The following is a 17827-nucleotide window of genomic DNA, read 5'->3' as shown; positions in this document are numbered from 1 at the left end:
CTAAATTAAATTATTTAATTTCCCTTTGGGATTAATAAGTGATTTTAATTTTAATTGAATTAAACAATTCGGACAAATACTGTAGATGTGGCTCATAATCTGTTGGTGGTATCTGACAGTATTATCGGAACGTTTATTATTATAATTTCGGCTTGTCAGTTTGGATATCACCATCAACTACATTAGCTGTTAACTTTATATCATTTCCATGAGATTTTATTACAGTACAACTTATCGACATTACTTGATATTCCTTTCTATTTGGACACGTAAACACCACAAGCAACACCATGAGTTAAATATTATTTTGCTGATTGCAGGTTTTTCAGTTGCCCTTTTGACTAAGTAGCTGCTGCATTGTGCCTGCAAGTATTTTGCATGGCTATGTAAATAATAAAATTATTATTGCTAGATAATTTTTCAATTTTGCCAGATCACATAGTAGCATTTATACCAAAAGCGAAAAATTAACAGCCAATCCAGGTGATCGGCAATGATGAGCCCTCATGGGACATCAGAATCGGCTGCAAAAAAACCTGATTGGAATGTCTCTACTTTTAATATTAGTTTAATACACTTTATAATGGAATAATATACCTTGAAATGAACTTTATTTTGCTGAAATCAATTCATAATTGTGTATTTTTTTTATTTTAATCTATAAAATACCAGAATTTGCCCATAACTTAATATTTTTCTGTCTTATGACATCATTGTTATGTTAAAATTATGCCATTGTGGTAAGTGTTTTGACCACCACTGAAGTCACACTTTTATGAAATACTGTTTTACTCTTGCTTGAGTAATAAAAAAATAAGGAAAATTATAAACAAATCCAATTCAGATGAAAAGTGAGAGTAAAAGTGTGTTCCGTTTGGCTCAGAGCCACCTCGAGTGAGTTCAGTGAGAAGAAATGTCATTGTTGATTCTAAACAAGTAATTTTAAGAAGATCACTCATATTTTGTAGTTTTCCTAACAGTAGTGACGTGTTTTATGTATACCATCACACAATAAAGGGGAGCCTTCTGTACAATTGCCTTGTTTTGTTGTCATCATAATGTGAGGAAGCCATCGTCTGTGAAATCTCACTATTTAGATCCAGATTTAATTAGAAACAGCTTAGTAAAGCCATGGCAAAATGGATTTTAAAAAATTAGACCACGGGTTCTCAAGCTTTGCTGCAAGTAGATCTGGTGATATTTGGGTGGTCTTTAGTAATGCTCAAAGAAAACGTTACCAACTATTTACATTGTCAATATGAAGCATATTAGCTGTAATGCGGATACAATAGGTCCAAAGAGCCAGCAGGATCAGCCAAAACTGATCCTGCTGGCTCTCAGGTTAATTAAGGTAACTGTTGAAGCAGCAGTGAACTTTTAACCGGGTCTCTTTCTGGGATGATCTTATTCCTCCACTGAGAATTAAGATCAACCCAGAAAGAGACCTGAGAACCAGCTCCATGTGCAGCATTCCATTTATCTAGAAAATTAAAAGACAGATTTTGGAAAAACATCAAATCAAACTCTACCACACTCTACTGTAAACATAGAAAAAAAAAAAACTGTAGGCTTTATAAACTTGTACTCAGCGACCAGGATGGTTAGCTACAAAAGCTGAAGGATGTCTTATTTCTCTTAATTTTCTGTGCTTAGTTCAAATATTCCTTTATAAATCTCAGAGTAATCAAATGATTAAAATACTACAAAGGTAAGGTAATTTTATTTATATAGCACATTTTCAGCAACAAGGCAATACAAAGTGCTTTTTCAAAGTTAAAAAATAGGTTTTTATGTTTTTACTTTATTGAATACAAACTGCCTGAGATCGGAAATACAAGATTTCTCATTTATTTCAAGTTGAATTTCAACTAGGAAAAATAATCACTTCTCAGTAGAAATGTTAACACCCAAACCGGTAGGTGGCAGCACTCAAATTACTTCTCGGAACGTTTAATGCTCCCGGAAAAAACAACGTTAGCTTCAAAGATCACAAAAATGTCCTGCTCTTTTTGCTATTGATGTCGAGTTTCTGTCTAATGTATGTTTTTAAGCTGACCTGGTAATGTGAAGGATTATTATCTAATCACTTACCGTATTGTCTTAATTTAAAGTTAACGACTTACCACGGCTGGCGGCTAGTTTATGTTGTGCTTGTGGCTAAAGATAGTTTAGGATTCAGCTTAGCCTTCAATTTGTTGTTGCAGTTTGCAGCACGGACTGCTGTGCTGTTAACAGGCAACTGGCTTTGCTTAATTAAGGTAACTGTTGAAGCAGCAGTGAACTTTTAACCGGGAAAATCGGAAGTTTGACGCGTGGAATGGCTGCTTTAGGATTTATTCCTGCCAACGACCATGATGCTTTTAGTTTCGGAACGGAACAAACGTCCACCAACAAAAGTTCCAAAATAAGCGGAGAAGAAGTCAGGAGGTTCTATGAAGATTTAATTAAAGATGACAAAACCCAGAAGGACCAGTCAGTGAGAGCAACCCACAGGAACAATCGTGGCAGGGGCTCTGATAGAAGAATGAGGAGGAGAGTCAGGGCTGGACGACTGCAGCAGGTTCGTCCCGAGTCTGTGGTCCAAATGGAGGCAAGACGTGAAAGAGAAGACAACCAAAGAAGACAGTCAGAGAGGTCAGAGAGAGCCCGGGAGCTGCAGGGACTGAGGCTGCTGCGCTGTGCTCATCAGGGGGACATTCCAGGACTCAAGGAGCTGATCTCAAAAGGAGTGGACATTAATTTCCAGGTAGCAACACCCAGAAGCGTTGTTTCTTTTCAGCTTGATTTAATATTATTTATCAGTTTGCGTTTTGTCCTGCAGGACTCCTATCTGTGGACAGCTGTGATGTGTGCCAGCTGGTCAGGACAGAAAGCTGCAGTGAGGCTACTGCTGATGCACGGTGCAGCCTGGGTCGGAGTGGTTGATACAAGAGGCAAGGATGCCCAAGATCTGGCATCAGAAGGTATCTTCATGTGTCTGTCCCAACCAGTCAGTGTTCATGATATTCTGATTTGTATATTTTTTCTGAATATCTTTACTTGCCCACTTTCTTCACAGCCGGCCATGATGACGTCCTGGAAGAGTTATTAAGTTTTGGAAAAAGTCCAAAGAGAGAGACACCGTCTCATTGCAGGTTAGTACATGTAATTGCGACTGAAGAAATCGCACTATTGGCACAAATAAGTTACAGTCGGCGTACAAAAACTAAGATACCCTTGTATAAATGTACATTCATCTGAATGTGTTTTGTGAAAAGGTGAAATCTTGTTTTTTTTTCCCAAACAAAGAAACTCTTTTACTGGATGCAGAAGTAACAGATCAAAGTGTCTGTGTAAGTCAATATGAACATAATGTGGATACAAAACAAGCACATGTGAAGCTAAAATACTCCTTTATTTGGACTGCTTACCTAAGATATAGTGGCTTTTACCACTTTTACTTTATATTACAACCACAAATTTCAGTTCATTTTATTTGAATTTCATTTTGTACATAAACTTAAATTGTGAGGTTATATTTGGATTTGCCCTCACCTACTTAAGAAGTGAGGGCAAACAGTTGTTTTTTAATTTAAGATATTTCTAATTGTGGCTATTTCTTTTGAATCAGTTATATATACATATACATTTTAAATGCAATTTAACAAGTGAATAGAGTCAAGCTGCATGAACTTAAAAAGGTTAAAACAACTGCAGAACTGCAACACACAAATTTGTGCACACTTTTTGGACTGCTGTTTGTAGAAGGAACAACTTGACCACCATGTGTCCATGTCCTTCCTCTAAGCAGCTCGGTGCAGCTTTGTGCTGATACTTTCTGGATGTAACATGATAAAGTTCCTGGGCAGCGTTTAGTTTTGGAGATCAACTGTGCTTTGAAGCAATATTTAAAGCCTAAAAATGTAACTTAATTCATGCATGTCTAGTGTCAGATATCAACTGTGCTAAACTATATCCTATATTATAGTTTTATATACTAAAGTTTTAGGAACTATAAATCCTAAAACAAATGGGCCATAGTGATCTGTCATCTGTTTTTTTTTTTTTTTTTTTTTTTAAAAAAAATTTTTCTAAAACCCCCCCCTTTTTTCCCATTTTTTAAAACCAAAAAAAATAANCTTAGTAAAGCCATGGCAAAATGGATTTTAAAAAATTAGACCACGGGTTCTCAAGCTTTGCTGCAAGTAGATCTGGTGATATTTGGGTGGTCTTTAGTAATGCTCAAAGAAAACGTTACCAACTATTTACATTGTCAATATGAAGCATATTAGCTGTAATGCGGATACAATAGGTCCAAAGAGCCAGCAGGATCAGCCAAAACTGATCCTGCTGGCTCTCAGGTTAATTAAGGTAACTGTTGAAGCAGCAGTGAACTTTTAACCGGGTCTCTTTCTGGGATGATCTTATTCCTCCACTGAGAATTAAGATCAACCCAGAAAGAGACCTGAGAACCAGCTCCATGTGCAGCATTCCATTTATCTAGAAAATTAAAAGACAGATTTTGGAAAAACATCAAATCAAACTCTACCACACTCTACTGTAAACATAGAAAAAAAAAAAACTGTAGGCTTTATAAACTTGTACTCAGCGACCAGGATGGTTAGCTACAAAAGCTGAAGGATGTCTTATTTCTCTTAATTTTCTGTGCTTAGTTCAAATATTCCTTTATAAATCTCAGAGTAATCAAATGATTAAAATACTACAAAGGTAAGGTAATTTTATTTATATAGCACATTTTCAGCAACAAGGCAATACAAAGTGCTTTTTCAAAGTTAAAAAATAGGTTTTTATGTTTTTACTTTATTGAATACAAACTGCCTGAGATCGGAAATACAAGATTTCTCATTTATTTCAAGTTGAATTTCAACTAGGAAAAATAATCACTTCTCAGTAGAAATGTTAACACCCAAACCGGTAGGTGGCAGCACTCAAATTACTTCTCGGAACGTTTAATGCTCCCGGAAAAAACAACGTTAGCTTCAAAGATCACAAAAATGTCCTGCTCTTTTTGCTATTGATGTCGAGTTTCTGTCTAATGTATGTTTTTAAGCTGACCTGGTAATGTGAAGGATTATTATCTAATCACTTACCGTATTGTCTTAATTTAAAGTTAACGACTTACCACGGCTGGCGGCTAGTTTATGTTGTGCTTGTGGCTAAAGATAGTTTAGGATTCAGCTTAGCCTTCAATTTGTTGTTGCAGTTTGCAGCACGGACTGCTGTGCTGTTAACAGGCAACTGGCTTTGCTTAATTAAGGTAACTGTTGAAGCAGCAGTGAACTTTTAACCGGGAAAATCGGAAGTTTGACGCGTGGAATGGCTGCTTTAGGATTTATTCCTGCCAACGACCATGATGCTTTTAGTTTCGGAACGGAACAAACGTCCACCAACAAAAGTTCCAAAATAAGCGGAGAAGAAGTCAGGAGGTTCTATGAAGATTTAATTAAAGATGACAAAACCCAGAAGGACCAGTCAGTGAGAGCAACCCACAGGAACAATCGTGGCAGGGGCTCTGATAGAAGAATGAGGAGGAGAGTCAGGGCTGGACGACTGCAGCAGGTTCGTCCCGAGTCTGTGGTCCAAATGGAGGCAAGACGTGAAAGAGAAGACAACCAAAGAAGACAGTCAGAGAGGTCAGAGAGAGCCCGGGAGCTGCAGGGACTGAGGCTGCTGCGCTGTGCTCATCAGGGGGACATTCCAGGACTCAAGGAGCTGATCTCAAAAGGAGTGGACATTAATTTCCAGGTAGCAACACCCAGAAGCGTTGTTTCTTTTCAGCTTGATTTAATATTATTTATCAGTTTGCGTTTTGTCCTGCAGGACTCCTATCTGTGGACAGCTGTGATGTGTGCCAGCTGGTCAGGACAGAAAGCTGCAGTGAGGCTACTGCTGATGCACGGTGCAGCCTGGGTCGGAGTGGTTGATACAAGAGGCAAGGATGCCCAAGATCTGGCATCAGAAGGTATCTTCATGTGTCTGTCCCAACCAGTCAGTGTTCATGATATTCTGATTTGTATATTTTTTCTGAATATCTTTACTTGCCCACTTTCTTCACAGCCGGCCATGATGACGTCCTGGAAGAGTTATTAAGTTTTGGAAAAAGTCCAAAGAGAGAGACACCGTCTCATTGCAGGTTAGTACATGTAATTGCGACTGAAGAAATCGCACTATTGGCACAAATAAGTTACAGTCGGCGTACAAAAACTAAGATACCCTTGTATAAATGTACATTCATCTGAATGTGTTTTGTGAAAAGGTGAAATCTTGTTTTTTTTTCCCAAACAAAGAAACTCTTTTACTGGATGCAGAAGTAACAGATCAAAGTGTCTGTGTAAGTCAATATGAACATAATGTGGATACAAAACAAGCACATGTGAAGCTAAAATACTCCTTTATTTGGACTGCTTACCTAAGATATAGTGGCTTTTACCACTTTTACTTTATATTACAACCACAAATTTCAGTTCATTTTATTTGAATTTCATTTTGTACATAAACTTAAATTGTGAGGTTATATTTGGATTTGCCCTCACCTACTTAAGAAGTGAGGGCAAACAGTTGTTTTTTAATTTAAGATATTTCTAATTGTGGCTATTTCTTTTGAATCAGTTATATATACATATACATTTTAAATGCAATTTAACAAGTGAATAGAGTCAAGCTGCATGAACTTAAAAAGGTTAAAACAACTGCAGAACTGCAACACACAAATTTGTGCACACTTTTTGGACTGCTGTTTGTAGAAGGAACAACTTGACCACCATGTGTCCATGTCCTTCCTCTAAGCAGCTCGGTGCAGCTTTGTGCTGATACTTTCTGGATGTAACATGATAAAGTTCCTGGGCAGCGTTTAGTTTTGGAGATCAACTGTGCTTTGAAGCAATATTTAAAGCCTAAAAATGTAACTTAATTCATGCATGTCTAGTGTCAGATATCAACTGTGCTAAACTATATCCTATATTATAGTTTTATATACTAAAGTTTTAGGAACTATAAATCCTAAAACAAATGGGCCATAGTGATCTGTCATCTGTTTTTTTTTTTTTTTTTTTTTCAGATACAACTATTCGTAAACTCCCTGCTCTGTTGCACATTTGTCAAACTACAAGAATATAAACTAAAAAGCCATCCAAATTTCTATATTGTATGCACATTGTACTGAAAGAAGAATTCACTCTTATTTCACTAGAATTTACAACCACATCCATGGTGCTATATTCACTGAGTTAAGACAGTCAGATATTTCTGGCATGTCTCCTCTAACATATTTTCTTAATGTTCTCAGGTTGCTCAAGCCTCAGTGGTGCGATGTGTGCCGCTGTGAGTACGGAAACAGCCACTCATCACATATTTCCTCTACTTTGCATCAGTTCAGTCTGCACCGTCCTCAGCCCACGCCTTACTACTGCCTCCCCCCGTCCAGTAACAGCTACAGGATGATGGTTCGCTGCGGCTGGAAACCGGGTATGGGTCTGGGCCCAGAGGCAGATGGCGCTAAGCAGCCCGTATCCACCGTATTAAAAAGAGACCAGAAAGGTCTGGGATTTGGACCAATAAAGAGACCTAAAGTGACTCACTTCAAAGCTGGTGATGCTGATGCCGTAAAACACCAACAGCATGAGAAAGAAGAAAAGGGACAGAGAGCACAGAAGAAGGATGAGATCAAGAGAAAAGAGCAAAAAGATAAAAACTGGGAGAGAGATTTTCGTGCTTCGTTTTATTAGTAAGACCTAGCCATGCTCTCCTGTTGGTGCTCTCTCTGTGGACTTGTCTAAGACGTTTCACACTGCAGTGTGACCTTACCTCAGTTTTGGCCAACATGTTCTCTACAGTTTGTGCAATGATGATGCTCTTTTATTTTTATCTGATTCATTCTTACTTTTAGGATTTGCTGTTGACTTTCTGAGACTGTTTCAAAAAAACAATTAGTATTTATGTTCTAACAATATCAAAAGAAAGTAAAATGCATTTTTAATATAAAAAGCAGTGGGCATATATTTTTGATAAAAGTGTTGCTTTATTTTCATTGTTTTCTTGTTTCTTGAAAATCCCATGAGTGACAACAGAAGTTTAACAGGCCAGTGGCTCTCTTTAGGCCATGTCGCAGTGCAGGGTCCGGTTATAAATGTTGCAAATGCCTGTCAAAAAATTGTTCTGGGGCTCATGCAACCCAAAATTCTCTGCAACCCAAAATTGCAGAGAATTTTGGGTTTCTTTGCCAAAATTATTCCAAATGCCTTAAACTACGAAGAAGTGAAAATATTGCCAAAACTTGGTACATGATCATGTACATGTACTGGAACCATTATGTGAAGCCAACATATCAACAAGAATCAAAATCAAAAGAAAACATGTTATTCTGGAAATATGTTTGCTAAAGAACATATTGACTGGCCTAAAGAGAAGTTGCTAACCTTAACCCATTGTATGGACTAATGATACCAGGATTATTTGTTTTATCTAAAGCCAAATGGCCAACCCTAACCCGAGCAGTTACTGAGCTCTCTACTGCAACTCCAGCTACCGTTTCACCTAATTTAACACACCCAGACATGTGACTCGCATGTTTGTTCTCCACTGCTTTGTCAGCTTGATATTATGATCCAGGATTGTAAGAGTGCTTTACAATCCTGGATCATAATATCAAGAGGTAAACCATAACTGTTTACCTCTCAAAACCTGAAGGTCATATTTACTTGATCTTGCTTTTATAATTGAAAATGTACAACTTCATATGAAAGGGCTTGCATAAATATATATTTACAAATAGGTTTTTTAACCATTTTAACATGGTAAACAGAGATAATTGAGTATTTTTAAAGACACATCTGCCTTATATGTTATTTTTACAGATTATTGTAAAAATTCATAATTCACATGTAAGTAATTGGATCCTTTACCAGGAGGTCTAGTGCTAAATACAGTCATATGAAAAAGTTTGGGCACCCCTATTAATCTTAATCATTTTTATTTTTAAATATTTGGGTGTTTGCAACAGCTATTTCAGTTTGATACAACCAATAACTTATGGACACAATAATATTTCAGTATTGAAATGAGGTTTACTGGACTGAAAAAAAAAAAAAAAGTGCAGTACGCATTAACACAAAATTTGACAGGTGCAATAGTATGGGCACCTCAACAGAAAAGTGACTAATATTTAGTAGATCCTCATTTTGCAAAAATACCAGCCTCTAGTCACTTCTTACAGCTTTTAATGAGTTTGATGGTCGCTGAGCATGGACAACCCGCTTCAAATCATCCCACAGATGCTCAATGATATTCAGGTGTGGGGACTGGGATGGCCAATCCAGAACATTGTAATTGTACATCTGCATGAATGGCTGAGTAGATTTGGAGCGGTGTTTTGGATCATTGTCTTGCTGAAATATCCATCCCCGGCGTAACTTCAACTTTGTAACTGATTCTTGAACATTAATCTCAAGAATCTGTTGATATAGAGTGGAATCCATGCGACCCTCAACTTTAACAAGATTCCCACTGGCCACACAGCCCCAAAGCATGATGGGACCTCCACCAAATTTAACAGTGGGTAGCAAGTGTTTTTCTTGGAATGCTGTGTTTTTTTTCCATTATGCATAACGCCTTTTTTTTTTATGACCAAACAACTCAATCTTTGTTTCATCAGTCCACAGGACCTTATTCCAAAATGGCTGGCTTGTCCAAATGTGCTTTTGCATACCTCAAGCGGCTCTGTTTGTGGCGTTCTTGCAGAAACGGCTCTTTCGCATCACTCTCCCATACAGCTTCTCCTTGTGCAAAGTGCGCTGAATTGTTGAACCATGCACAGTGACACCATCTGCAGCAAGATGATGCTGCAGGTCTTTGGAGGTGGACTGTGGGTTGTCCTTGACAGTTCTCCCCATTCTTCTTCTCTGCCTCTCTGATATTTTTCTTGGCCTGCCACTTCTGGGCTTAACAAGAACTGTCCCAGTGATCTTCCATTCCCTTACTATGTTCCTCACAGTGGAAACTGACAGATTAAATCTCTGAGACAACTTTTTGTATTCTTCCCCTACACAACTATGTTGAACAATCTTTGTTTTCAGATCATTTGAGAGCAGTTTTGAGGTGCCCATGTTGCCACTCTTCAGAGGAGATTCAAATAGGAGAACAACTTGCATTTGGCCACATTAAATACCTTTTCTCATAATTGGCTACACGTGGCTATGAAGTTCAAAGCTTAATGAGGTTACCAAACCAATTTTGTGCATCAGTAAGTCAGTGAAAAGTAGTTAGGAGTATTCAATCAATAAAATGATAAGGGTACCCAAATTTTTGTACCTGTCAAAGTTTGTTTTGATGCATATTGCACATTTTCTGTTAGTACAATAAACCTCATTTCAATACTGAAATATTATTGTGTCCATCAGTTATTACATATATCAAACTGAAATAGCTGTTGCAAACACCCAAATATTTAAAAATAAAAATGATTAAGATTAATAGGGGTGCCCAAACTTTTTCATATGACTGTATTAGAATTATTTAAAGTATTGGTGGATAAAATTGTTCTGTTAGGCACTAAAAGTGTTTTAAATTTGGTTTGTAAAACAGCGTGGTTGAAGATTTCTGCACATAAACAATCTTACGTTTAGCAAACAGATGGAATATGTGGAATATGTACTTTCTGGTAGGTATGTCTGCAGCTTTAGTAAATGACATTTGGGATTTTTTTTTCATAATGTGTTGTCAGTGTTGCTTATGAGGAGTTAAAAATGGACAAAGATTTACTTTATGTGGACCCAATATTTTGTAAAAGGTAACAGTTTGGAAATAATATAATAGTAAAAAATTGTGCTCTTTCACCAATCATATTTCAATATAATTCTTAAGAATATTTTTGGAGAAATTATCTTAATATCTTAACTTTCTCTTTAATAAGTTCATACTTTGACAAATGTTTTTCTATTTGATCAATATGATTTCAACAAGTCTGGGTAAACTCAGGCGGGGATGAGAAACAGAAAGGCACCTTTAAACTATGTAGAAAACCTAAAGACAATGTTCCAAAATATTTAACTGAAATATTGCTGTTTATTAACATAAACAAAAATTAGTATCAAATGCTCTTTATCAAATCAAACTGCTACTAACAACTGCATACATAGGCTTAGCCTTGAGCGATGTACGGTCAGTCAGTCATCAGTTGTCCAGGTCTGCTGAGTTGAGGGAGCGTTTCTGTAGCTTTAGTTTGATTGGCTGCAGAGGTCCCATCAGGCCCTCAGGGTGCATCCTCAGAGGGATCTTGGGAAATAAAAAAAAGAAGTCAAGTAGGTTCTTTTCAATTTTTCTGCAGTATGTGCTTTGACATTTCTTACTGTATATTTTTGAAAAAAACAAAAACTATTTTTGTAATAATACCTCAGTCTCGTCACAGACCAGGAAGCTGTAGTTCTGCAAAACTTTCACCAAGGCCAGTTTGATCATTACCAGAGCAAATCGCATCCCCAGACAGTTCCGTGGTCCGATCCCAAACGGCAGGTAAGTATACGGGTTGATGCTCTGTTTGTTCTTCTTACTAAATCTTAAAAAACAGCACAAAAAGAGAATGATTCATAAAGTAGTATGACACTTTTAACTGCTTTGGCTGTGTGTTTTATCATTTTATCAGTAGGAATGTGCAAACCCATTGCACTCATTAGACCATGTACAATGAGTGTAATTGAATAAATTAAAGAAACTGACAACTGACAGTCAAATGTCGATCGACAATGATAAATACTGCTATTCTCATTATGTGTTGATTTATATTTGATGTCTTATTTGGGAAGGTTTTATTGTTTCTTACTTATTTTTATGTCTTTTTATATTCACATACTTGGTGTGAATATCAAGTATGGGATTTATTCATGTCTTCATTAGGGACTTGAATAAATCTGAAATCAAACAAAACTCAAAGTATGGTTGTGTGTTTGTAGTTATTTTCCTAAACAAATTTCACAAATTCTCAAAGTGACCCTTGAGAATTTGTGAAATTTGCTTTGTTTTTTATTTTTTAAGCAATTAAACTCTAAATTAATAAACATTGGGCCTATTGTGATATTTACTAAAAGCCCCAGTGTCTTGTCAGTAGATTAGAGGGAACTTAGAAAAGTGCAGGTTTTAAATTGCAGGTGCAGATGCCTTCTGGCAATTTGTCACAAGGACATTTTTATTTTCACTACAATATTTACTGGGAGCTTTATTATCTTTTCCACCAGCATGGAGTCACTTTTAATCAAGCCAATCTTTTCAACGCTGTTAACGCCAGGCCTCTAACACAGATCAACGAGTAAACAACGAGATCACTTTGAAAAACTTCTGCATTGACTTTTATCTTTTATCTCTATATGCATTGATTCTGACTGTTATATAATTGTGGGAGATTTCAAAGATTACAAGCTGTCGATATACTTGAAAATTTTGTTCTAATTCAGCTTGTGAAACAAGCAACACACAATTGATGATATAAACTGGACTAATTAAATAAATGTAATTTAGTGATTGTTGAATTTTGAAAAAGAAAAGTCCTTGTTTTGCCTGTCAAAACAAGGTTTGACAGGCAAAAAAATAAACAAAAACAAGAAAAGATTTTAATCACCATCAAGTCAATTCGTAGGGGCTATTATATGAAATCTTGGCAAACAGAAGACTAACTGAAGGATGCTCTCAGCTATGATAATACCTAGGTAGTTTCCTCCATTTTCATAATTTTAAGAATCTACTTTACAATTTTCTGTCATGGTCAGGTAAAACCATTTGACAGAAAACTATTAAAATGCTGAAAAAGTACAAATTACTGGAAATCCTTTGTCTTGTTAAATCAGACTTCTTAAAATTACTACAAGATATGGAAACAAATAAGGGGTTTAAAACCTTGTAACACTGCAACAAGGTCTAACATGTTACTAAAAGTACTCAGTAAGAGTTTCCAATGTAAATCTCAGCACTGGTCAGCTCACCGCTCAGGTTTGAACTCCTCTGGATTTGGCCATAACTCTGGGTCACGGTGCAGAGCATAAACTGGAACCATAACAATCATGTTCTTGGGGATTGTGATTCCTTTGATCTTCACAGTTTCTTTAGCCATTCTCTCCAGACGTGCAGCTGGGGGATAGAGCCTGCAAAAACACAGAGCTTTTAACCTTAACCCTTGTGTTGTCTTGCGGGTCACACAGCAAAAAAAAAATAATCTCAAACGTAATAAAATCAAATTAGGTATAGAGGATATGAAGGTATGCTGAATCTGAGTACCACTAGTACTGAAGGAGCAAGTAGAAAAAGACTATCTATCAAAGGTTACAGATTGCCTGACTACTGTGAAGTCTATAAACAAAACCGATGCCATAACCTTGCTATCCTTCAGCTTCCTTGCTGAAGCCATGAGTAGACGTTTCACTAACAGCTGCTACGTTGCATGTTTGCACATACTGACCTACATGGGATCTTCAGCATAAGAAGTTGAACATCTTGTGTTTAAAAAATTTTTGTGCTGAAGATGTTCAACTTAGGAGCATCTTCATATGGTGAAGAACATCTTCAAGTTATAAAGATTTTCTTGAACATCTTGTGTTGAACATTTTGTGTTCAATGTGGGATGTTCTTCGTCTTATATTCAATATAGGCTAGGAAGGATATGATGATCTTTGGTTTCTGTTGAAGATGTTCATCAGGAAAGCAGATTTATAAGACGAAGAACATCTCCATCTCATGGGGATGTTCTTCATCTTAAGTTCAACGTGGGGTGGTAAGGATAGGATGATCTTCAGCTTATGTTGAAGATGTTCAACATAAAAACATCTTATAAGTTCAACACCTTATGTTGAGCAGAAGATGTTCTTCATCTTGTGTTGAACATTTCTTATAATTATGAGACACAACATAAGAAGTGATGTTAAATTGTTCACAAAATCAAGCTACATTTTTTTTTTTTTTTTTACAAAAATCAAACACGTTACCTCAAACACTCATCCACCACACTGCTGAGGTACCCCATCTGTATCAGACTTTCATACCGGATGGGACCCTGAGGAATTAAAACATAGTATTTATTTTGTTGTTATTTTTATGCATTGTAATCTTTAATGGTTTGCCAGAAATGTTGGTTGTACCTTCTCTGGAAAAGTTGAGTCTATTTCCTGCTGCAGATGTTTCATGACTTCAGGATTCCTTGCCAACGTGTATGCTAAGAAAGTAAGAGTGGTGGCACTAGTTTCATACCCAGCAAAGATGAGCATTGTGACTTGGGAAAGGATCTCATGATCATTAAGACCTATTGGAACGTATGAGAGGGGAATCAGTTAAAGGCACATTAACACTGGTGATGATATCTTGTAAGAATCAAGTTTGTATCTAAGAGTATAGTTAAATCCCTTTATAATTACCTTGATTCTCCATTACTTTGGTGAGGGTTTTTGTTTGATAGTTGATAAAATACTGAAGAATATCGGCCACATTCTAAAAATGGATCAGAAAGAAGAAAAACATAATTTTATGTTACCGTAGCTTTGACTGAATATAGTTCTTTAAATGGACATATCAGACAAAATGCATTTTTTCAGACCTTAATTAAATTTTATTCAGTACTGTAAGTGCCTAGGAGTGCAAAAAATGTAAATTTATTCTCTCCGGTGCTGCGTAGATATCTTTATATTCTTTTTAGGTTATATCTTTCAGTCTTTTAATTTTCCTCTATTGCCTTTAACATTTTTGTGGCTATGATGTCACTACATTTGCTGTAGAACTGCTAAGACTTCTGGCTTATCAGTTTTGTGAATCTGCCATTTTTTTATCACAGTGATAAAAAAAATGTATTCCATGTTGAATAATGCAGAAGTTGCAAAGTAAATAAGTCAAAATGTTCGGTTCTAGTGTGTATTCCTTATATCGTCCCCCTGCATCAGAGGCTCTTCTCAGTGTCAGGTTAAAGTCTGTGGAGCTACAATAACAAGGAATGCAGACCAAAGCATTGCAGTTCTACTTCATGTACTTATGGTGATTCACATGTAAATCACCATAAGTGAGTGATTTACATGTGAAAAGGAAGGATTTCAAAGCATAATATATCCACTTCATAGGATCTACAGGTACATTTGTGGACATTCAGTACTGTGTAGCACAAGTGTGTTTTTGGCAAACCGTTTTTGAGCTCTCATTCCGTTCTGCTCTTATTTTCTCCACAACTGTTCTAAAGAAAGAAGTAGAGGACTTCAGGAATAGTGAAACTCCAAGGAATTTCAGCAGAGGAAGAAAGAAAGGAAAAAACCCTGAGGGAGCATAGGAAGTACATGGTTTTAATGCTGGATAATGCAGTTTTAATGGACAAAAAGGTGAAATCAAACAGCAATACCTTGAAACAAGAAAAGAGGCACAGGAAATCTAAAAAGCTTCGAAGCATGCGTAATGAAGGGATTTGAAGGCTCGTTAATTGAGTCCAGGTCCACACTAAATACACAGCTCGCCATCACATCCATGCTGTAGGGTCCAAAAATGCTAGAATACACACCAGATACAGCCACATGGTTCAGGTTTCCAGGCTGTATGTAAATGTGTTCAGCACTAGGAGATTGCATGCAGTTTGGCATCTCAAATACAAAACATAATGCAAAAAAATGGAAATGTAATGTAAATGTGACAGAAATGATAACCAGAAAATCATCAATATAGATCAGTAATGTAAAAGCCAAATATCTAAAGTAAAGGCATAATCTAATGATTAAATGCATGAATATTGTCTTATTGAACCAGAGATGAAATTTTCTGTCATAATTTGCTCTGGGTTACTTACTCTTTCATGGTAATAACTTCACTGTTGTCCACCTTAGATTGCAAGCCAACAACCATCTTGTGGGAATGATGCTGCATTATGTTGAACATCTAAAGGAAGAAGAAAAGAGAATATTATGAGTGAAGATATTTGTGTGCGTACACTTCCAACCAGATGTTTATGTTTCCACTCATTATGGACACGAACATCACACAAATATTTATATCTGTATTTATGATTTGAACATTTGCTGTTATTTTTTGGGTGCACTGATAAAACACCAAAGAAATTTAAGTTATTATTTTATAATTCAAACATGGACAGGATTATGAATAAATATTTTAGATATCAATATCTAAAAGTCATGGGGAAACCACAAGCTTCTAACAGATTGTAATTTGTATGTGATTTGTAATTTGTATGTTTTTCAGCTGATGTGATAAATGTACAAAAATAGTTTTTGAGTCATCCATCCATCCATCCATTTTCTGAACACCCTTGTCCCTCAGTGGGGTCGGGAGGGGTGCTGGTGCCTATCTCCAGCTAACGTTCCGGGCGAGAGGCGGGGTACATCCTGGACAGGTCGCCAGTCTGTCGCAGGGCAGTTTTTGAGTCATGTACTTCCTAATTTTTTTTAGAAAGCAAACCCTTTCTGTGCCTGCATTAATCTGTACGTTTGCTTTCAATCAAGCAGCTTGCTATTCTCCACCAATCAGCTGTGGCTCTACAGTGGAGTTCCCGAACAATAAACTGACATGTGCTGCTTCTTTTCCTGCTACTAGGGAAAGGTTTACTGCCTTTTATACACAGTAAAACTCACTTTATGGACTACTGTCCCAATTGTTTTCAGTTCATAATAGGCTTGAGTTTGGGTGGTTATTGGATTGTTCCTCATCATCCTGAAGTTTTTTTTTTCTTTTTCATCTTTGAGGAACTTGCATGTGTTATTTCCAACAAGACAAGAGGCCAAAAAGCCCAAAGCCCATCTTTGTTGGCTTCAAAAAGCATGGAAGCTTCACCTTGCAATGGGATGTTTGTCAAATATTAGTGGAGGTGTATTTAAATGTTTTTGCCAATGTGTGGGTGACACTAACTCCACAATGCATTATGTTTATATTTGGACGCCCAAACATTGTTTTTGGAAAACAGTGAAGTTGCATAGCGTACTATGCAACTTTGAACAATTATTCACTTTAAAACAGAAGTGTTTATTCCATAACTGAGAGTGCAAATTTAATATGATGTCAATTTAATGAGCAGAGCATGATCTCTGACCAGAACTGTCCTACCTCTTTTATACGCCCAGAGGTGAATGAAGGAGTAACTTGGTTACGAATTCGTCTCCACTGATCATCTTCAGCAATGTTCACGGCGTCATAGAGGTCCCCATTCAGGCGGAAGTTCTAACCAAAATATAGCTGGTTTATTTGTGATTTTAGGCTTAATGAAAAGCTGTAAGACCAAAAGAAACTGTAATTGCTTTTATTATTAGAGAAGAGCAACAGGATTTCAAACACTTGTTCTTTTCGTTGTTTATCTTATGTGTCCTTACTCTTCGGTTGGTAAAGTATGTGAAGCACTCTTTAACAAGGATGATTTTCAGCATTTCAGGATCCATCACAGCCAGCATGGGCCTCCTGAGCTCATACAAGCTGAACAATAATACACATTACACATAGCTGCTGGGCAGATTGGCATAAAACCATTGAGATTTCTGGCTTCCCAAATATTTAAGTTTAGGAAATACAGTAACAATATTAAAGTAGATGCAATTGTGGTTGTAAATAATTTTAAAAAGTTTGGACCCACCCCCATACTCTTCCATACTTTTTAGCACATTCATAGTCATCCAAGTAGTACACCTGAAAAACAAAACATCTTTTTAGTAATTTCTGCTTCTTATCAGACATAAATGTGCATGGTGAAAACATAAAACACCCCTTATTTATTCCTGTCATACTATCTAATTACCTGGTTATGCCTCCCAACTGTCCCCCAATACATGAGTGGCTTTGGTCCCCTGACCCTCAACTTCTCAAACACTCCGTATGTCCAGTG

At 36.7% G+C, this 17827-nt stretch overlaps 2 protein-coding genes and 1 long non-coding RNA gene across 5 annotated transcripts; 2 read left to right on the top strand and 1 right to left on the bottom strand.

The window, feature by feature from the left end:
* Window positions 1-1850: 1850 nt before the first annotated feature.
* On the top strand, window positions 1851-8004 carry gpank1 (G patch domain and ankyrin repeats 1). 2 transcript variants are annotated; one of them, XM_015024117.1, is made up of 4 exons: window positions 1851-2746; window positions 2822-2963; window positions 3059-3134; window positions 7286-8004. In XM_015024117.1, exons 1-4 carry the CDS (start codon window positions 2318-2320, stop codon window positions 7722-7724), a joined length of 1086 nt encoding a protein of 361 aa, XP_014879603.1. In that variant the 5' UTR covers window positions 1851-2317; the 3' UTR covers window positions 7725-8004. The 2 variants fall into 2 exon arrangements, with proteins under 2 accessions (XP_014879603.1, XP_014879602.1); XM_015024116.1 differs by lacking the exons at window positions 1851-2746; window positions 2822-2963; window positions 3059-3134 and adding exons at window positions 4854-5745; window positions 5821-5962; window positions 6058-6133.
* A 190-nt stretch (window positions 8005-8194) lies between these two features.
* On the top strand, window positions 8195-9646 carry LOC106941175 (uncharacterized). The gene is made up of 2 exons (XR_001423288.1): window positions 8195-8617; window positions 8651-9646. It is a non-coding gene; the product is annotated as an uncharacterized LOC106941175 (long non-coding RNA).
* A 264-nt stretch (window positions 9647-9910) lies between these two features.
* On the bottom strand, window positions 9911-17821 carry LOC106941173 (cytochrome P450 3A40-like). 2 transcript variants are annotated; one of them, XR_001423287.1, is made up of 14 exons: window positions 17741-17821; window positions 17579-17631; window positions 17322-17421; window positions 17059-17172; window positions 15791-15879; window positions 15353-15495; window positions 15142-15269; window positions 14388-14460; window positions 14115-14275; window positions 13962-14029; window positions 12966-13124; window positions 11386-11548; window positions 11017-11268; window positions 9911-10929 (listed from the first exon to the last, which is right to left on the bottom strand). XR_001423287.1 is itself a non-coding variant. In XM_015024115.1 (13 exons), exons 1-13 carry the CDS (start codon window positions 17771-17773, stop codon window positions 11167-11169), a joined length of 1386 nt encoding a protein of 461 aa, XP_014879601.1. In that variant the 5' UTR covers window positions 17774-17821; the 3' UTR covers window positions 9911-11166. The 2 variants fall into 2 exon arrangements, 1 of the variants encoding a protein (XP_014879601.1); XM_015024115.1 differs by having other exon boundaries at window positions 9911-11268.
* Between the last annotated feature and the right edge of the window lie 6 nt (window positions 17822-17827).

This window comes from Poecilia latipinna, unplaced genomic scaffold (assembly GCF_001443285.1).
Source record: "Poecilia latipinna isolate Pla-1442-1.1 unplaced genomic scaffold, P_latipinna-1.0 Scaffold3530, whole genome shotgun sequence".
Lineage (NCBI taxonomy): Eukaryota > Metazoa > Chordata > Actinopteri > Cyprinodontiformes > Poeciliidae > Poecilia > Poecilia latipinna.
This window is presented reverse-complemented; position numbering and strand designations above follow the sequence as displayed.